At 45.1% G+C, this 21,873-nt stretch overlaps 1 protein-coding gene and 1 long non-coding RNA gene across 16 annotated transcripts in view; one reads left to right on the top strand and one right to left on the bottom strand.

Moving 5' to 3' along the window:
- Positions 1 to 15,005, bottom strand: part of CD44 (CD44 molecule (IN blood group)) — a 91,808-nt gene extending 76,803 nt beyond the window's left edge. For 4 of the 15 annotated variants that reach the window (XM_074401300.1, XM_010333386.3, XM_010333381.3 and 1 more), the window contains exon 1: positions 14,781 to 14,990. In XM_074401300.1, the coding sequence (XP_074257401.1) occupies positions 14,781 to 14,847 (67 nt within the window). In that variant the 5' untranslated portion in view covers positions 14,848 to 14,990. Of the gene's footprint in view, positions 1 to 14,780 lie in introns of all 15 variants that reach the window. The other 11 variants (XM_074401301.1, XM_074401302.1, XM_010333397.3 and 8 more) reach the window with 5 other exon arrangements.
- A 239-nt stretch (positions 15,006 to 15,244) lies between these two features.
- On the top strand, positions 15,245 to 17,655 carry LOC141584879 (uncharacterized). The gene is made up of 3 exons (XR_012518150.1): positions 15,245 to 15,399; positions 16,380 to 16,458; positions 17,393 to 17,655. It is a non-coding gene; the product is annotated as an uncharacterized LOC141584879 (long non-coding RNA).
- The last annotated feature ends 4,218 nt before the right edge of the window (positions 17,656 to 21,873 follow it).

Raw genomic sequence — 21,873 nt, 5'->3', positions numbered from 1 at the left:
TGGAAACTGTGGGATTTAGTTTAGGAACATGAGGGGTGCTAAACTGCAGGAAGACACTGGGAGTGGCAGAATTGAAAGTTGGAAAAATAAATCTGGGTCCTGATAATATCATTAAGTTACTGGAGTCATTCCAGACTTCTTGCCCTGGGAGGTAATATTTTATGGGATTTGATAGTTCTGTTACTTACAGAAATATTCAGCTGGTGTGTACTGATAGGGATATACCAAAATATACACAACAGATAACAATCACACATGAGATACATCATGGTTTGATGCACAGATGGGTTATAGGTTATGTTCAATCATGATAGCTATACCTCCATCCCTGTCTCTCCTGCCCAATAAAGCCAATTCGAATAAAAGTGAGTGAGAAAGATGTTATCATCATCATTGGGGGAATAACCTTTATTCTCATTTGCAAGACATAGTTGTTTACAACCAAGCATTTGAATTAGCTAGTGCCTATACTCTATTAATTTTAAAATATTTCTATTATTACATGTGTTTGCATCTGAAGGCATCTTAAATGATGTTTTTGGTTTTGTTTGTAACCATAACTATCTCACTGCTCTGAAAGCGCCTACTCTTGTCATCTGCAAGAAGTCACCAGAAGCAAGGAGCTAAGGGAGTGAGGCCCTAGGAGCCAAATGGTTGTACATCCATATCCCAGAGTTTGTCTTATTCCTCCTGCCTGACTCCAAAAGAGGCACTCCCACGCCCTCGGACCACACCCTGTAAACCATCCCTTACATATACAATAATAAAACCCTAGCCCCAAGCTTCAGACACAAGACCAAGGAACTTTCAGTGAAATGGTTAAGATTTGACTCTAAACCAATGCTTGACACTCAAGATCCCAAAGTAAATTATGAATTTCCCCAGTAGCTTAAAATAACTTCTATGTCATATGACACTTTTTGCTTCTCTAGAATTTTTGTTTCCCTTCTCCCCAAATGTGTGCTTCTAAAATCCTGAGTCAGCTTACAAGTTCTCATGATTTTCTTCCCACCAGTGTCTATTACAGGGCAGATATGATAAACCACTTGCTTTCAGAATTTTGAGGAGTGCAATTTTTTTCTTGCTCTCTTACTCAGAAGACCCAATGGTGAGACAGTGAAAGGGCTGGTGCAGCTCTGAGAAGTCCAACAAGCAGGGTCCCCAAGGAATTGTGGGGATTCTGGAGACACAGTTACTGCTGTTTATCCAACAGGTCTTGGGAGGCTCTCCCTGATGCTTTAAATCAGATGAGATCTCTGTTATGCTCACAAGATCGAGTGCTTCTCCTTCATAGCATTACCACAAGTGTAATTAAACAAAGTCATCATTAGCTGTTTACTCTCTGTCTTCCAGATAGACTGCGAGTTCCAGGAGAGACGAGACTATGCCTCTGTTGCCTACAGTGGTATCCCCAATGCCTAGCATAGCATACATATTGGTGTTCGATAAGTGTGTGTTGAGTGAACAATTGAATCATCTGAAAACCATTGATTGTCAACTCACAAAATTGCTCAGGGAGTCTGGGCAAGGCAAAGGTCAGGTTGCTCTGGGCCTTCCGGTTTCCAAATGCTCATTAAGTCAAAAAGGATCAAAACAAATACCAAATATAGGCATGTAAGATACTGCACAGGGAACCGGTTCCAAGCACCATGAAGGGTTCGGTACAGAACAAACACCTACACCATTTCCCATTGTGCCACCAAAAAGCCCGGTACCCTATTATCTTCTGGTTTTGCATTCCAAGTCTTCTTGTCCTGATTAGATCATTCTCCTCTTGTTTAGCTAGTGTCCTCTCCTTTATCTTCTCAAAGGATAAAATGAAAAGAAAACCAAACAAGTCATAAGACCAGGGTTTTGCCACTAACTAGCGGTATGACCTTGGGAAAGTCACCTGCAGTCCTTGAAACTTCTTTATCTTTCCAATCAAACAAATGGGCTACATAATTCCTAACACACTTTCCCATTCTGACATGCCATCATCTTTGGCTTTTTTGTCATCAGCCCATAATAACTTCCCATATAGGGTCCTTTTCTCTTTCTCCTCTTCTCTCTCTTTGAACCCATATTTTGGTGCTGCTGCATGGGCCCAGCTCAGCCTGTACCTTCTAAGCTGTCCCATCAGCCCCAGCAAATCATCTGATGATTATCCCATTCCCACCTCTAGCCCTTTACTGAGTTACCCTAGCAAGGGCACTGAGAGCCACCCTGGCAGGCTGAATGCATTTTCAAGCCTCAGGAAATGGCACAACCAAGAAGCCTGAGCCAATACTGGGCCCACCTAGATAAGGAGGGGATGGCAGCTTGGAGGAGACTGCTGAGCATTCCAAAGAATACAGTTTCAATGATTGGGGTCAACCAGCAACAGGAGACATAGATAGAGACGGAAAGTTACCCCAGGTAATAATAGGACCTTGTAGTTTTATATCACGTGCTTCTGCCTACTAGCACAAAACACTTTCACACCAGCAGGCAAAGGTGGAGAGGTCTAGGTGGGGCAGAGGGATTATTATCCTCAAATGGTTCACACAGTATATTGAACCATTAGACAGATAAAGCCAATAGCCCAAGGTCAAACAATTAGGCTTTCACAGGGTGGGAATTAGAGCAGAGTGTCCTAATCTTACCCAGGGGCTATTTCTGGTAGACTTTTGATGGAGCCTTTTGTTTATACCTTGGTTCTATCTTATCTTACCTGCCCAGGTAGTTAGCTGACTTTTTCCCTTGGGGATGAGTAGTGGGAAACTTGAGTGGCCCAGAGTGAGCTAGCTGGCCAGCGGAGCTCAGAATCCAGCCTTCTTGACTTGGAGGCACCAAGCAGGACTCAGTGAGCCCAGTTCGTGGAATGCAGCTGCTGTTTGCATTTGGGAGGCACAGAAGAGCTTCTAGGGGCAGCTGAGAATGCCGAGGCTCCAGGGCTGATAAACGTTGTAATTAACGTGCACATACCACCCTTTCATCTTCAAAGGCTTTACTCGCATTAGCTAGTTATTCCTCCTGTTGCCCCCATGGGTGAGGCATCAGCTTTGTCTTCTCAGTTTGCAGATGAAGAAGCTGATGAGGAGAAGGCACCCTTTGCCAGAAAATCTGGCTTTTGTTCAAACAGAGGAGATATCTGGCTCCCAGCATCTAAGTTCATGTGGATTAATGGGAAAACAAAATGGGAATGAATCCTAACAAAAGGCTCAAGTGACTAAACTCTGCCCTCTGGGTAAGAGACGGCTTTTCTAGAAGGAGGTAGGATCTACAGTATATATGGCTAGTTAGCCAGATTCTAGAATGGCTAAACTCCCAGAGGACTCTACACACAACTATCAGAAACATAAACAAAGAAAGCCTGCTGCTCTACTACAGTGATGTCCATGTGAGGCATGGGGGTCAAATCCTTCATACTGTGCCCATGGCAGACATCAATAACGGATCACAGCACTCTCCATACCTGAGCCAAGGTTTGACTTCTTAGCACAGCATTCTAGAAAGCCTCTAGGAGTCACAGTGGGACATGTTCCATGAGCTAAAATCTGTTTGCTACTGCCACTGTATGTCTTGTTCGGAATTCGCTTAAATTGCCACTCTCCCACCTAGGCAGAGTTGCCAAAGTTCTTTCTCACTGCTGGAGGCAGCCTGCTTCTGAACTCTGTCTAGTGCTGTCTGAGACAGTGATTCATGAGAACTTCTGAGTTTCTGGGGCAGAAAAATTGAATCTTCTGCCAGTGGACAGTGCCACTGTTACTTGATTGCCTGGAATCTGTCCAACCTCCTCTCTCACTGTTCTAAACGTGAACTCTCTTATCCAAAGCGGGCTGACCCCTCCCCTGGTCCCAGTCAAGCCATTCTTATTCCTCCACTTTAAACTCCTGGCTCATGCTTTGCCCTTCCCTGGTTTTTCTGCTTTCCCCTCTCTCTGTCCATCTTCTTTTCCACATCCAACTCATCCTCAAATTCCTTCAAGCTTTCCCGTACAATCAAGATGTCTGTTTTTCCTTTCCTTCTGACACTTGGTTATGCTGTCTTGCACAATTCTTTCACCTGTTTAACTTTTCTTTCACCAAATGGTAAGCTCCCCGAGGACAGAAACTAGGTTTTCCACTTTCCTCATTTCTGTCCACAGTGCCAATACATTTTAAGGAAATTTTAAGTTGGTTAGTTTGTCACCATTTATAACTGGGGAGACAGAGGCAACCGACAAGGGAAGGACCTTGCCCACAGTCACCCTGTGACTCAGAGAGAACCTCTGCTGGTTACGAGTGGGTTCTCACTTCTCCTAGAATACTGTGTTCGTATGATTAGCTGGAGATACAGATGACTGCATCCTATCAGGAGTAACTGAGGGCATTGCACAGGATGTGAGATCTGAGCCCATCTGGGATTTTATTTTTACCCAATGGTCAGTGGATTCCAGATGAGGGTAAAGTGAGCACAACCAGAAGGAGCTGTGATCTGACCAAGGACATTCAGTGACTGACAGAATGCCAGAAATTAGCCTTACATTATAGCCTCTGACGTACTTTGACAAATTCCTAAGTCATGCAATCTCTATGATTTCCTTTTTTTCTTTTTCCTGAGCAAGAGTTTCTCTGGTTTTATGATGAAAAGAAATTCTTACTGGGGGTCCGGAAGGCTCTCAGTAGAAGCAGAAATTCACCATCTCACAGGCCTGCCTTACTCCGTGCCTTGACTGGGAAGAAGATTATATATAATATTTTGTTTTTTCTTGCTCCCACCCACCCCTCCTCCCAGATTCTCAGGCTACCGTAGTTACATAGGATACTCGCGCTCACCCTCTAAGTACAGTTTTGTCTGAATATTGTGGTTAATTTTGCAACAACATGTTGTAGAGTTTGCTTGAGGAAAGCTGGCAAGTCCAAGGTGCTCATGAAGCTGAGAGCGAAGGGAACAATTTTTGTTTTCTGCAGGGGTTTGGCTTTTTTTGTCACTTGAAGCAATGTTTTTTAAAGTACAACACAAAGAGTACAGTGTTCAGACCCTGCCAGTAATCCCAGGACTGGCTTCCTGCAGTTTCAGTTGTGTGCCTGGGACATGTTGCTAACTTCTCTGGCCAGAGCTTCTTCATCTGCTTACCTTCTGCAGGGTCTAGAGGAGTCTGCGAAGTACTAAGGGCAAAGTACTTTCTCCCTACGAGTCACACTTGCCCATTGGAGTTAGAGTGTAATTGGGTCCATATGTTTGTTTCTGGCATGGATTAATAATTCACTTCTGACATTTAATACAAATCAGGCATCAATTTTTTTTGACACTGCATTATGGTCGTTTTATGTTGTTCTTTCCATTAGGTTTTATGAGGCTTGGGTGTTAGTAAGCCCATAGAGTGGTGAATTTATAGAACATGAGGTCTGGAAAGGATTCACAAAGGATTCAACTAGAATCCAACCCTCTCATTTTACACATGGAAAAGTGGAGGTAAATAGGGGTGAAATACTTTGCTTGACAGCACATAATGTATCAGTAATAGAGAGAAGCTAAAATATAATAATCATTTCTATTCTCGGGGTACCTTCTATGAACCAAACATTTAGCTGTAGACATTATGTGCTAAGTATTGTACCAGACACTTACCAAGTAACACAGCCCAAGCGCACACCACTCTTAAGTGGCACTAGAGGAATCAGCTGGTGTGTGGGTCCTCCTGTCTGGTGCCACTGCCTTTATACCTCCTGAATGATTCTCCTCAAAGCCAGACCTCCTCATTATCGTTATACCACACCGAGCATCTGAGTATATGGAGGTGATTTTTGGTCTGGGAGGTCTTCAAACCATTGACTGAAAGAAACAATTGCCCTTTTATTCCTCTAATATGGTGACCAAAAAGCCAACAATTTTTCTCTGAGTAATGTTGAGAATATGATTTTGAGGTTTGGGATTTTTTTTATACATGAGGCCAGATTTGGAAGTAAAGGTGGGGATAAAGAGGCAGCCAGACCTATAGGAAGTCCAGATCCTCATTCTACTGGACAAAATAATGAGCTCTAAAGTTCCCCTACCTTGCCTAACATTTCAAACCTCAAGAAAAATCCTTTCAGACTGAAGAGCGTACAGAGAACAGAAATTTCAAGGGGTGGTGGGGCAGGTGGTTGAGGATTGCTACAAGCAGCAATAGAGAAAAATGAAAAAAATATTTGTATAGATGAGAAGGAATAAAAAATGATGACAAAGAATTAGACAGAACCTATAAAAATCACAAAAAAATAAGTGACGGAGATGGGTTTGCTAGCCAAGTCTAGAAATGTTATTAATTCTCAGCCATCCAAATATTTACTGAGCACCCACTATGATTGGGGAACTGTGCTGACCGCTCAGGGATATTGCAAATACGAAAATAAGTAGAGGGTTTGGGCTTTTCCCTAAGGAGCTTTTATGCTCAGTAGCAAAAGAGAACAGAGAGACATTACATGGCATCCCTTAAACTTTCTCTTTTTAAATTGAGATATGTTCATGGAATTTTTATGAATTTTCAGTGGGGAACAACAGGAGAGAGTAAATCTCTTAAAGGAGTCTCCAGGAATGCACCTGACCTCTAAGGATATTGTAAAGACAACTAGTCTTACCACAGAAGATCTACTGCAAAAACAAACTTCCTGGTAGATTTTTTTCCCCAAACTTTTATCCCCTCTGTGTGAGCAGCACTCTTGTGGGTTACCAGAGTGAGTTTTCCCCTCCCTCACTTGCAGGCTGATGCGGGCCCAGCAACTCATTGGTAGCTGCAGAGCTGACATCAGCTGGTTTCCTGCAAGATGGTGTGTAGTCAGCCCTGTTGGATTCTGGTTTTTGGACTGGACATACTCAGCAGATTCAACGTCTGTGATTGGCATATAGTAGCTACCCATTTAGAGTTCACAAAGACTGGGGCTAGGGACTTGGGCAGAAATGTCCTTTTAAGCCAAAGGCAGCAGACCAGGTGTTGTCTGCATGGAATCGTTCGTTTCACCCTGGCATCTTAATGTGCGTAATGGTAAATACTTGTGAAGAGGCTTTACTGTTATCATGCTACTATCTTGGAAAAGAAGTGGAAAACAATGTTGCCTGGTTCCATGATTGGTGTGTGGGTCTTCCTAGAAGTCACTGCAGACCTGTTTAAGTGTAAAGAGATGCACTAAAATTGAAAAAAAAAAAAAAGTTGCTGGGGATAGAATCTGGGTTGAATCCCTATTCCCAGGCAAAGACCTTGGTCCCTTCCTGTGGACTGAGCCAGATGTTCCCAAGGGGCCTTGCCTCCTCCCTTCCTGGGTGGCTTTCTCTCAGTGAGGGATATCCAGACGAAACTCTCTTGCTTGCTGATGGCATGGTCACATGTGGGATCAAATAGAAGCCTAGTCACGTGGTTTAAGCTAGGGCTGGAGAGAAGGGCTATGGCACACTTCCAGCTCTTGCCAAATTCCTTGTGCCCTGGATAGATCCAGCCGTACTCTTGACAGCCCCTTTCTCAGAGTATCCTTCCCTCCCTCATTCCTTCTAGGCAGTGGACAGAAGACCCTGGAACCAAGGGCCCTTAAGCTGAGGGCAAATATCTTGCTGCTATTTGATTGACTCATTTCCCAGTCAAAGTTTTAGAAGACGGAGACACACCACTTAGCCATCGTCACCTTTCATCCAGCTAACAAGTAATAAAGTGATCATGAACAAACAATTCAATTCACATCCCTTTCAGCCCTACCCTATCCCCAACTTTCCATCACATAGAAGAGAGTAGAGCTTCTATTCACAGACAGGAACGAATGAGTCAACTTATGCACTGGAAGAAGTTTCCATTACAACTGCTTCCTCCATTTTGCAATTCTAGCCCCTTCCTCTGACATCATGTTTAAAAGCTCTGTGGATGTTATAACCTCACCCACAACTAGATTCCCCAGTGAAGTTTTTAAAAGCAACCACAGTACTACCAGGTACAGTCATCTGGGTTTCTGGGGTGCCTCGATATCTTTATGTAGTGACAAAGAGCATGACCTCTGTAGGAAGACTTGAGTTTGAATCCCAGAGCCATCGCTTATCAGCTGTATGGCCTTGAGCAAGTTACTTAAATTATCTGTGCCTCAGTTTCCTCATATGTAAAAAACAGATAATAACAGTACCACCTTCGTGAGGCCAGTGTTTTTATTAAACAAGGCAGTAAATAGGAAACAATTAGAATGGTGCTGGCACATGGTCAACGCTCTGTAAGTGTTTTCTATTATTACTAATAGTGGTGAGGGTTCTCAGAAACGTACAACTTGTGCAAAGGCGCAAGCAGGAAAGGCATAAGAGCACTCAGAAACAGATGAACTTTCAGGCACTGCCAAAGGAGACTTGCAATGCCACCATAGGAGATGCTCAGAATGACTGGTCTACGTGAATAATCTCTTCCCCTAACCCCAGAGTTTTGCAATTAACCTTTATTTTTAAACGCTGAAGACTTGGGAAGTTTCTGGGACCTGAGTGTTGCAAATCACCTCCTTGGTGACTCAACCCCTCCCCACCCACCTGAGATCTGTCTGCCCACACTTGCACTTAGCAGGGACACTTGCCTCAGGAGGACACACCCAGGCAGCCACTGCACCCCAAACTAAGGGAGATCTGGCTCTGTGAGTTTCCATTGCTCCCCACCCCCACAACACCTACCCCCTCATTCTGTGTTTGTCTCCCTGTCTCTCAAGTCTTGCTGGGCAGACAATCTTTGGGAAGACAGAACCTACCCCAGTTATGGGTAATTTCTGACATCACAAGCTCTGTGGAGAAGGGACGTGGTTTGCTTTTGCCAAAGTGCCTCCCCATTGGATGTTAGGATTCCTTATAGATTTGCCCCTGAAGAAGCTACAGTAGTATCTGGTCAGACAACAGCTTGATAATTGCCCAAAGAGACCCACAGAGAAGGCAAGAATCTTCTGTGCAGTACTTCCACTTCTCTCCTCTGCCACCACCTTCCAGAAGCAGGCGTGGGGGCTGGAGGAGTGTGGGTTGCTCACTCAGGGATCCCAACCTCATATCAACATCTCCAAAATAACTAGAACGCTGCTGCTGGGGAGTGTTTTGCTTTGAGGCTTAAATCTGGGGTTGGTGTCACCATCTCACTGGCTCCCATTCCCTTCTCAGCCAAACTATCTAGTAACCCTGTCTTTAGACAGATGTCCCCAGCCGTCACAGCAGGCAGCCACCAAAGCCACAAACAAACAGATGGTGAGCTCACTGTTTAGGGTAGACCAAACATGAGCCCTGTGGTGGGCAGTCAACCAGCCAAGAACTCTCCTCAGCCCTGTCCCAAGCAACACAGCCGTCACCACAGTTCTCACTTACACATAAATGTATTTGCACCTTAGCCATGCTGACAGCATGCCTCCGTGTATATAGATACCATCACTTTTATATTCTAGACATTCATTGCAGTGCAACAGTTATTGGGATCTGGGCCCACAAAAGTGTGACATGATCCCTGGTATCAGGGGACTCCCCCAGTGCTACAGAAGACAGACAGGAAAAGATACATTGGAATTTGTTTTGTTGTGGCTATTTTCCCCTTTAAGGGATGTGAAAGTCTTTAGCATTCTTTGGCATCACCAATTGCCACCACACACATAGATACATGAGGCACGTACTTACAGGCACACCTGCAATGTGTATATGTCCACATCCAGCAAACACACTATACATCAATTGGTAGAGTGTTTGCATATTTGAGATCCTGACTCCCCTGGAAAATCTGGAAGGCACAATGACTGTATCCACGCCAAGCCAGACTCCAAAACCACAAACTTAGAAAGCACCCTTCTTGGTACACTCTGGCAAGTTGGGCAGTTGTGGGGAGTACACTTAAAAAAAACCTAAACCCAGTTGGGCAGTTGTGGGGGGTACACTTAAAAAAAAATTCAACCTGCTGCGTGAAAAGTGGGATTCAAATTTAAGGTAGAAGGCATCATCCTACCCTGCAATTCTAAAGAACGCCTGTGACCTTCCCATTAAAGCAGGGACACAAAGGAAATTGAGTCATCGACTTCTTGCTGTGCAAACCCCCAAAATTTCTCTCTGAGGCAGAAAAAGATCCCCTTTAAAAGCTATCCGGTCCCTGGTAGTATCTGCCACCTGCTTCAGCTCATTCTTTTGCAAGAACCACTTCCCTTTCAGGCTCTTGGGTGGAGTCAGCTAAAACGAAGGTCCTGGGGAAACACAATTGCAGTCACTATCTTGTCCCCAGCCCCAGCCCCAACCAGGAGGCAGTGGTGGGGAGGCCCAAGTGACCTCCCACCACCTCCTCTCCATCAGGGGACCCCAGCCTTGAAGCATCTGACACTGTAGGCTGATCTGCAACGTCACTTGGGTGGCCATGTGTCACCTAGAACTGCACATTGGGTTTCAGTTCAAGACCCATGTCAGCCAACTGCCTGGGGTCTCACAACCTACTACTGAGCATATGAGGAGTGGGGCTCTGGGTCAGTATAAGTGACGTGCTTGCTGGGTCAGAGTGAGAGCTTCTGTAGTGCCTCTTTTCTCGTTTTCAGGCAGAGGGCATTGCCCTAACTTGTCTCATAGACAAGCAACTACCTCTCCCTTTATTCCAAGTGTGCACATGAGAGCATGTCTAGAAGGGCAGCTGGACTCTGATAAGAGAAGTAACTTATTTTAGTTACAAATAACTTGGTTGTCATCTCTGACAGCTGTGACCAAACCTGGGGAGAGACAGGCCAGGGCAGGGCAGCCAAGAGTCCTGAGCCTGCCGAAGGTAGAGAGAGAAGCCACCCAGGCAAGGCTTCACTCATGCTAGCCACAGCGGGCAGGGAGTGTGGGAGAACCACATGCAGTTTCCAGAGTCCTCCAGACACAAAGTAACGAATCAGAGGAGCATAAGCATTGGAGTCGAACATGGGAGGATGTTAGATGATGGGGAAATCCCAACTCCCCCACTGGGTCCTAGGGGAAGTCATGCCATCTCCCCAAGCCTCGATCTCTTTATCTAGAAAATGGAATTAAGAGAGAGTGAAGGGCTGTTGGGAGGCTTAAATGAGATATCCTGTGCTACCCCCAGCTTCATGTCTAGCATACAGCCAGTGTTCACTGAGTGGTATTTCCCAGGGACTCGGGACTTAGGACCCTGCTTTACATAGGACCATATGGTACCATAGCCGAGTGTCAGGCTTTTAACACTTCAGTGCTCCTAACCATCTAGTGATGTTCCAGGAGGTGCTAGAAGCCCCAGGACAATACAGAAAATCTTTCTCAAACACCAACTTTGCTATATGGTAAAAAAGATATATATTATTATATTAAACTCAAATTGGATATATTGTAAAGTAATACATAAAATTGTAATGAGTGTGTACGGCAGTATTTAAGGCGTTAGACAAATGTTGTTACACCAGTAGACCACACCCTCCCTGCTCACTGCAGGGGGTGGGTTTGAGGCTCCCACAGTCCTCATGATAGAGATATATCAGAGACCAAATGTATAAAAAGTGCCCTGCCCTAATATCTTAACAAGTCTCAGAGAGGGGAAGTCACCAGTCCCTCTCTTTAAGGTCTTCTAAATGATCCTTGGAGTTCCCATCTCTGAGTCTATGACAATGAGTCAGGAAATAGTTCCTGAATGAATGGAAGGGAATCTGTCATAAACTAAGAATTTCATGCTGTCCAGCATCCCCTCCTGTGTGGGGCAATTTGGGGGGAAAAAAAACGGAAGATTTTCCTACTGGCTGCCAGCCTCCCACACACAGACTTGTCACCATGCCTTTGCAGGAAGTAGATGTCCAATGTGTACATGGGGAATACCTGAATTAATTGATGCCAGCCCCAACAGAGATGAAGCTTTGCCTCTTTGCTTCTTCACATGGAAAAACACAGCCAAAGATCTAACTCCCAGCAAGAGGTGGAGTCTCTAATGCTCAGAGAGAAAGGAGCAGAAAGGTGTGTGCACCTGCCCCAAGCCCCAGGGCTCTCAGGCGCTCTCCTCTTTCTCAACACCAGGCACGCAATTCCCAAGCAAAGACCCCCTCACCCACGGAGAAAAGGAGATACATGTGCATGAAGGACTCATCCTCCCTGCCATCCAGCAAGGGTCACTTTCTTCCTCCTGCACAGGACCCCTAATTCAAGATATCTGTTCCCAACTCAGAGTTTCTGGGTCCAATGCCACTTAACTACATTTGGCCATTTCTCCACTTTTGCTGTCACGGACACAGATTGAACCCCTTCCTCCTCCCAAAAGCCTTGCTCCTTTCCAAAGTTTTCTCTTGGTTGTCCAGAGCCCACCACTCCCCAGAATGGGGCAACAAGAGCTCCTTTCCTTCCCCCTTCCTCCCTATTAGTCCACCTGCCCCCATCCACCCCATGCCCAGACCCAAGCCCTCTGACAAAGTCATGTCTCCTTTCCAAGTCTCAGTTCCTGCCAAACAACTTTACAAGCACATGAAAGCAAGGGCCGGGGCAGTTATTGCTACTAGCACTTCATTGTGCTTCCTCTAAATGATGCTCCGCAAAGGGGCCGTGGAAACTCAGGGCAGGAGGGAGCCTGCCAGTCTCTGGGAGAACCCCAAGGGTTAGGACACTGCCCAATATTTGGAGGTGGGGCCCTTTAGAAGAATCAGGGAGACAGGCTGGAAGGAGTCAGGAGTCAGAATGCCCAGAGACAAAGCAGAAGATGGCACTGGTAGGTAACACACAAATAAACTTCCCTAGAGACCACAGGGAAACCACCAGGACCCTCTTCTCTGAGGCCAGACCCAGGGCTCTCCCTGATCTCCAGCTTCCCACTTCTTTCCCATTCTGACTCTTTCTGCTTTTCAAGGGCCTATTTGAGCTCTGGCTCCTTTTGGAACTTTTCCTAAGGCCTAGGGTCCACCGAAATCCTTCCCTCCCTGAAATCCTTTTCGAGTGTGTCCATCTTATATTCTAATCCAACACATTCTAAGACTAGGCTTTGGAACTCAGTGGAGCTGGGTTTTCATCCGGCTTTGCTCCTGACCATGTGAATGCCAGCAAGTCACTTAACCTCTCTAAGCATCAGTTTTCCTCCTGTCAAACAGGCCTGATAACAGGAAACTTCTTACTAGGCCATTGTGAAGGTAGAATGAGATAACACATGGAAAGGATTTGACATAATGCCTGGCACGGTGAAAATATACAGTAGATGGTAGCTAGTGTTGTATTGCTTTTTTTTTTTTTTTTTTTTTTAGACAGAGTCACATTCTGTCATCCAGGCTAAAGTGCAGTGGTATAATCTTTGCTTACTGCAACCTTCACCTCCTGGGTTCAAGCGATTCTCCTGCCTCAATGTCCCAAGTAGCTGGGACTATAGGTGTGCACCACCATGCCCTGCTAATTTTTGTAGTTTTTGTAGAAATGGGGTTTTGCCATGTTGGCCAGGCTGGTCTCGAACTCCTGACTTCTGGTGATTTGCCTGCCTTGGTCTCCCAAAGTTCCGGGATTACAGGTGTGAGTCACCATGCCTGGCTGTGTTTTTGCTGTTCTTATTATTTCAGCTTCGGTAGCATAAATCCTAGCTCCCCATATTCCCACCTAGCAATGATCTCTGCCCCACATGGAAAGGGAGATGTGTGTCAGAGACTCATCCTGCCTAGCCTCTACCTAGGGTCACTTTTTTCCTACTGCCCAAGGTATTTAGTTCAAGATACTTTATACTGAGTACTCAATCTTAAGTACCCAGGTGGGACTGTGTTTCACTTCCTCAGTAACCGCCCCCACCTCCAAGAACTGGATTAATAAATATTTGCTGAGTATAATTTGCTGCAGGCTGAGGTGTCTTGATGACCCAGCTGGCCCTTCTTAAAAGAAACATTAATTTTGGCTAGTGATAAGCAAATCGGCCTGGTAATTATCTGTACATATATAGACAAAGAAAGACAATGCTTGGAGTTGAGCTGGGCTAGAATACCTCACACGCAGCCCCTCCCCTCCACAGCCACCCACAGGCACCGACTCTGTTCAGATGTGCTATTGGAGCCCTAGCTCTGGGATTCCTGATGTTGCCGTGGTATCAACACTCCTCTCTCTGCTCTGAGGCTACCAGACAGGGAATATGAGCCACTTTACTGCTGGAATTTTCCCACACTGATTGGCAGAAGCAGGAGGTAGCAAGGACTAAGCAGCTGGTCCAGTGGTTGTCTCCCATTCTTGCTCCCTGTTCCAGGCTGAAATCTCGTGGAGACCCGCCCTAGAGCTCACTGCAGAGCTGGTTCAAGCTTCCACAGCGCTAAGGTGGCAGTGACAGTGCGGACTGTAAGCTTTGGAACAAAGCTCAGTGGGGAGTTGGGAGAACCCAGGGCTTCTTTCTGGAAAGCCTATTGCCAGCCAGTCTCTCACGTGCACTTGTGACCCCCTGTGTGACCACCTTGATAACAGCCACTCGCCCTGTCCCAGCCCCGGTTCCTACCCCGCCTAGCTCTGCCTTGCCTAGACACAGCCCGGTGGGGCTTGGCGAGCCCTTGGGCACAAGAGCCTGTTAGTCCAGACACCGACTGCGCACATCCAGGAGAACGGTTACTTTCTGCCATGTGCTCCAGCTCTAGCGACCTCACCCAAAACTGCGCGCCAGCAGCCTGCCCAGCAAACTTTGCTCTCTTTCTCTTTTCGGTTCAACCAAATGGTGCTGCCACAGACACGCTCTCCAACGGTTTAGCGCTGATCCCAGCCCTGCTTTCCCGAGCCCAGTGCACGTCGCTGGCAGCTCACTTGACTCTAGACTCCCAGGGCCAACTCAGCCCGAGGGGCTGCCCCCAGGTCGGCGCTGCGCACCCCGCACCAAAGCTTACAGCTGTCCCGGCTGCCCCGGCTGCGGAGGCACTCACCGATCTGCGCCAGGCTCAGCTGCACGAGGCAGAGTCCCCAGGCTGCGCGCCACCAAAACTTGTCCATGGTGTCCGGAGCGAACCGAGGGCGCAGGCGAGAGGAGCTGGAGGATCCCGGGGGCGCGGGGCAGGGGCCGGTGAGGAGGGCGGACCGAACCTGGCAGAGGCTGGGGTCCGCTGGGCAATGAGGCTGCCTCGGAAGTTGGCTGCAGTTTTTATTCGAGGGCTGAAAGTGACCTAAGACGGAGGGAGGGAGCGAGCGAAGGACACACCCAAGCGAGAGGGGCTGTGACTAAGCTGCCGGCAGAGGTTTAAAGAAGTAGCGTGTTCCTCGGCGGGCCCCTCTGCCCTCGCCCCGCGCTCTACTGAGGTTGTAAATCGGGCTGCAGGGGACGAGGGTGGGGGACCTGGGAGGGTAGCGGGGAGTTTGTGCCTCCGAGCCCACCGGCCCCTGAGCCCCCGGGACGCACTGGCTTTCTTCTCCCGCTGGCCCCGAGGCGTCAGGACAGAGGATGACTGAATCCTAAAACCTCGCTCCGTTGGGTTCAGCCCTTGGCCTCTCCTTTCCCGCAAAACTTCTCTTTGAATCCAGCTGGAGAGCGATCTCTGGGTTTCACAGGTAGTTGGATATCCCGGGAGAAGTTCTGGAGACGGGGCGAGGTCTTGCTCTGGGTGGCGCGGTGCCTCCCAGCCCACAGTGGAGAGTGAGGGAAGGGGAGTTGGTGAATCTTCCTAGGGGAAAGAGGGAGAACTCATTCTTTTCCCCCTGAAAAATGAGTGAAGTCCACATGGCTTGAGTGAGTTTTTGCTTCTTGTCAGAACAGCTCAGGGAAAGCTACAGGTGGCCGGTCATAGGGCTGGCATTTGGCCCGGCCAACCCATGTGTTCAAGCCAGTGGGGACGGGCACCTTTCTCTAGCCACCCACATACATGCTTATTTATCCTCCTAAATATCCTTCCATCCACTCATCCATCTATCCACCCACCTTCCCTTATGTCCTTGCAGGGCTCTCACATCCATCCATCCATCCTCCTGTCCATCCACTAACCACTTAGGTCCATCCATCATCCCATTCATCCACTACTGCAACCACACACCTTTTAATTTTTTCATACATCCAACCACCTATTCTTCTATTCATCCTTCCATACAACTTCTCACCCATTATTTCACACGTCCTTTTCACGTCTCTTCATAAACTTACAACAATCTACCATCCTCCTCTCCACCCATCCACCCACACACCTGTTTATTGATATATCCACTTTTCTCCCATCCATCCATGATCGACATATCCACCTATCATTTTATTCATTCTCTCATCCACGCATACATTTATCTATTATTTTTTTGCCCCCATTATCCTCCTTTCTGTGTGAACATTAATTCATTCTCCCCCATCTCTTCTACCCAGCAGTTTTTAAAGTGGAGATTGTAATATTATTCAAGGGAAGCCTTTTGAGATTGAAATATCATACTTTGAATGATAACTGTATATCTACCTATAATATACTATGCTTTAATATTTGGAAATCAAACGCAGTACTTATTGTTCATGTGAACTACTAAAAGTAAATCTGCATGGACTTCTTGCCTAGTGAGTTACACAGAAAGTGAAAGTGATTATCAGTGTCTGTGGCAAGACTGAAGGAACCATACCAGAACTTCTGAGGGAAGGTAAGATTTTGTTATTTATTTCAAGAAACTGAAAAGTTGAGAGAAATGCACCCAACCATCCACCTACCCATTCATTCATCAAATATGTCATGAGTGTTGCGGGATATCAAGGTAAAAAGACCTTGCCCTATTTTCAGAGGCCTCACCCTCTGGTAAGGAATCAAACTCCCAAGCTGGCCATTACTACGCAAGGCAAAATATGCTGCAAAATATGTGTGTTCAGGGTGCTACCATTCCTAGAGAAGGGAGTCATACTCTCTCCTGGAGAACACCAGGCAGTCTTCACAGGGGAGGTGATATTTGAGGCAGGTCTCAAAAGAGGAGGGGGAATTCTTCAGATGAAACTACAGGGACGAGTCATCCACTGGCAGCACTATGTAATGACAAAGAGCATGGATGGATTCAGGAGCCAGAACAGCTAGGTCCAAATGCTATCTTGGCTGCTTCTTAGTTGTATGACCTTGACTAAGGCAATTAACTTAATTTGCTCAAGTATAAAATGGGCTTAATAATAGCATCTATGTACTTTATAGATTTGGTGAGGATTAAATGACTCAAAGCTCTGCATGTATTACACATTAGATTTATGTCTACGTGTGCATGCAGTAAGCATTATAGATAAGTGTTTGCTATTGTTACTAAAAGCAAAATTGTGTTTGAGCATAGAAAAGTGAAAGAACATGGCTTGTACAGAGAATGCAGAGCAATGTGGGTTGAACATAGATAAGATGAAGGGGTCGGGGAAAGCAGCAGACACGAAGTTACAGATGTGGGGAGAACAAGGTGTAAGCTATGCCAGGGAGTTTGAACTTGAATCTGTAGGAAATAAGGAACCAATGCACATATTTAAAATTATTATTATTATGTTAAAATATGCATAACATAAAATTTGCCATTTCACCCATTTTATTATTTTATTTTATTTTTGAGACAGAGTTTTGCTCTTGTCGCCCAGGCTGGAGTACAGGGGCCAGATCTCAGCTCATCACAACCTCCACCTTCCAGGTTTTAACAAATCTCCTGTCTCGGCCACCTGAGTAGCTGAGATTAAAGGCATCCTCCCTTCCACCACGTCCGGCTAAAATTTTTGTATTTTTAATAGAGATGGGGTTCATCATGTTGGTCAGGCTGGTCTCGATCTCATGACCTCAGGGAATCCACCTGCCTCAACCTCCCAAAGTGCTGAGATTACAGGTGTGAGCCACTGTGCCTGGCCCATTTCACCCATTTTAAAGTGTATATATCAGTGGTATGCAGTACTCTTACAAGATTGTGCAACCACCACCATTGTCCAGTCCAGTGTAAATTTTTCAGGTGCAGAGATTCTGTTTGACTAAAGACTGCTCCTCTTGCATTTTCTGGAAGAGTGTTTGGGACTGAAAAATCCATATCTGAACCTAGTCCTCAGCCACTCAGAAGCTGGCAGGCCACGATGCAAAGGGCTGCCTGTCTGGAATGAAGACAGTGCCCCAGAAATCCCACCTGAAGAGCAGGTGCTTGGAAAATGCTGCCAGTCTGCAGGAAAGAGTTGCTGCTGCTGCTGTCTGTGACCAAGAGGATGCTTTATTTCTTCAAACAACTGGGGGTCGAACCAGCTCCTGGGTAAGCCTTCAGGCCCTACCCATGTGAGAAACCTGGTGGGTTCCATGGACAAGAGCACAGGACAAGGAGTGGCCTTGCTCACTTCATGCAACCTCTAGGCATTTCAGCTTCCTTTTCTTGGAGGAAGAAAAAGTGGGTAGTCACTAGGAACAATGTGTGTCTTACTGCATTTCATGGAACCTGGAGGTTCCTTAGAGAAACTTCAGAAGCAGACATAGTGGTCAGAGTAAAGGCTTAAGAGTAAGCTGTGCTTCTCTGTCCCCAGTCCCCATCCTGATTACCGAAGTTCCTTCCACCTGCATTAGTTTTATATACCAGACTATTGCATGAAATTTCATTTTGACAAAGGACTATTTTTTTTAAATACATAAAAAAACAACAAACTAGGCCATATCAAGTCCTAGTCCCATCTTCATTAGTGCAATAAACAATTCCACCAAGGCAAAGGCAGGTAGGAAGGTGCTTCACAAACTATAGAGGGGCATGCAAATTCTAGGGGTTATAATTAGGATGATTCTCCCCAGCAGGGAGTATTTTGCTTGCCTGCTTCCCGATAGTTTAGCAAGGGACTAAGGTCATTTGCCCCCATACCACAAATGACTCATTTCAAATAACTGACCTGGTGACTTACTGAGTCAGGGCCTGCCTTTGGGAATTCCTGGATCACCTCTCTGAGCTCTCCTCTCCTCCACTTTTCACTCTAAACACACCCTGCCCACACCCTGGTCACACAAACTCTTCCCAAACTCTTAGCTGCTCCATGTCTGTGGTGTGTTGCACCACCTCTCTTTCTAAGCCAAACCATGGGATGTGGGAAACTGTAAAGGAAACTTGATTGATTTGGGTTGACATGAGATCATACTATTTGAAAAGAATCCATAATGCAAACAGCAGCATTGGACCAAGAAAGCCCAGGTATGAGCATTGGCTTTCCCCCTTATCAGAGGTTGACTTAACCTCTGGGAGTTTTGGTAATCCCAGCCACAAAATGAGGGTAATCAAACCTGTCCCATAGTTGACTATGAGTAGTCAGTGAAAGAAGACATCAAGACCTTTTACTGGGGTGCCTGCTTCATGGTGGAACTCAGTGACCTCTAAGCTACCTGAGAACAGAGACACATCTATCTGGGGTGCTAGCACCTACTCAGCTCTCAGTTCCTGACATACACACTGTGCTCCATAAATAAGCATTACATAAATGCAGGAGGGACTGTTATTTTTTTCCCTCCCATCAGAGAACACAGGGGTGTTTCAGGAATCTCATGCACTAGTGGGTGGAAACACATAGACAACTTGACAGTTTCTAAATAAATGCAAGCAATGGTATCCTATTCAGGGTGATTGGTTCAGGGAGGCTTCAGTGCAGCCAGAGCATTACTCACTCTGGCAGACTAGGGTGCTTTGCTGAAATATTGGGGCCTGATGGCTTCTGACTGGTAGTAATAAATCCTGTTCCTCTCAAGCAAAGAAAAGTCAAATCTAAACCAAATGTGAGCAAGAGTGTAAAATGCAAAGCTGCGAGATCTTGGGCTGAATCATGGAATTCCAGGATTATAAATGCAACAGGTCACAGACTCTTTTAAAAGAACAATATTTAATTATTTCACAGGACTGCTTCCCAGAAAAGGAATGATCTGGCATGGGAAAGAAAAGGTGACATTTCAGTTAAACCTTAACTCTTAAAAAAATTCATCCTTAGTTCATATTCAGTGTGAATTCTGCACATACAAATGAGTCATGGTGAAAAAAGCTCTTGCGAAATAATTATTAGTAAAGTGTAAATAAACCAGTGGCTGGGAAGCAAACTTCATAAAAATAAATGACCTCCAATGACTAGTCTCAAGCTAACCAACTGTGATTACAGAGCTGAGTCTTTAGGATTAATAAGGCTCTCAAATTATGGCAAATAAAGAAATTGGTGTAGCTGCTGCACCCTGGGAGTGCCAAGGAGACAGATGCATCTAGATTTTAGATAGATCCACGTTAGCCACAAAGTGACTTTTACACAGACTTTTGGAGTTTAAAATAGTATGCAGATAGGACAAATCCTAGACTTGAATGATAATAAATTTAGAAATGTGAATATTTGAGAATGGAATTTAAATTAATGATGTGTGACTTTACGTAGCAAGCTAACTGGAAGGAAGACAAGTGAGGCAGTGTATATTTTATGCAGTATTATTTAAGGGAAATGTAATTATATTTATTTTTAACTATATTTCTTTTATGTTCATGTAGTAACTAAAATTCATGTTTATTCCTCTTCTATCCACTTCATACAAACTGGTTAAGCATTTATTGGAAGGTTTTAGAAATCTGTTTCAATGAACATTTAAGCATGATTTGTTTTGGATATATCCATGGTTGATACGTAAATGGTAACTAAAAGCCTTGTAATTGTCTGAAAATTGCATGTTCTCTGCATTCATTCACTATGTGATAACTGTGTGCTGAGAACAATTTATACATTCTTGGTTCTGTCATAATTAATCTTCACCACTCCATCACTGCCACTATTGCTGTCATCACCACTACCACAACCACCATGACTACCTTGAAGACTAACACCACCTCTGCTATCATCACCACCACCACTACTACTATCCACCATCACCACTAGAGTTATCACTACCATCTCTACAACCACCACTATCTTCAACATCATAGCTAATAGCCAGTACTTTCTACATGTCAAAACTAATGTCATTTAATTGCCACAACAATCCTATGAAAAGTTAATTTCTATTTTACAGATAAAGAAACAAAGTCTTAGAAAAGTTACAAAACTTGTTTAAGGTCACATTTTTATTTCACTTAGCAAATTTTTCCTGTCTTTAAGAGATAGGGGGATAGAAAAGTTCTGATTCTTGACATAGCAAAAATGCTAGATCAATGGAATCCTAATTCATTAGTCTTTACTAAATTTTATTCTGAATCATGGAAATAAGTTTCTTTTAAGAAGGAAGATTTCCTTTGGAAGCTTTTATTGGAATGGAGGAAATGAAAAGAGTATTACTAAGGCAGAGGATGGAGAATGTTGACTCTCCCAGTTCCCTGAAAAATTAGAATCCTAGAATAAGACAACTTTAAATGTGTAGATGCAGAGCTTGGCTATTCAATGGACAATTTTAGATTCGCATAGGATTATGCCTTGATTTCTTATATTATCATTGTGAGATGGTTGTATATTCTGACTAGAAATAGCACCATTTTCTAGTTACAGCACCTGAGAGTTTATTCAATGACAAGAATACTCAAAAGACCCTTTTTGGATTGTTGGCCCAACCCACAAGTTGTAGTTCCTTCTCTGAATATTTCATCCAGATTGTGAAAAGCAGCTTCGGCAGTCATAGTTATACCTGAGGTGGACACCTAAAGCAATCCCGACCAAGCAGAGTCTTAGATCTTGACATCTGGGATTAGAGCATGGCTGAAGGTAGAAGACATAAACTTGTAAGCTGTGGGGTAGCAACACACCTCCATGAGGACCCAGAAGCAGGGGAAGGAAGAATAACGCAGAAGCTCACAGAAATGCAGGAAATACTTCTTGAGTTCTAATACTTCTCTGGCTCCCTGTTGTAGTCCATTCTTGAAACACTTGTACCTTACAGAAGCCAATGGCAAGAATGCACTCAGGTCCTTCTAATAAATTTATTTTATTCTGTTTACATTACCACAAGCTGGTTTCTGTTCCTTGCAACCAAAAAGACTTGATGAATACAGGAGACCATCACACCATTTTACAAAAGAGTAAACAGAGGCTCAAGTGGATGGTGGATGCCCCTACCATTGGGTCTTGAATTCAGGACTTTG

The sequence above is a fragment of the Saimiri boliviensis genome, chromosome 6, assembly GCF_048565385.1.
Source record: "Saimiri boliviensis isolate mSaiBol1 chromosome 6, mSaiBol1.pri, whole genome shotgun sequence".
In the NCBI taxonomy this organism is placed as follows: Eukaryota; Metazoa; Chordata; class Mammalia; order Primates; family Cebidae; genus Saimiri; species Saimiri boliviensis.
The sequence above is the reverse complement of the archived record's forward strand: the minus strand, read 5'-3'. Positions and strand labels throughout refer to the sequence as shown.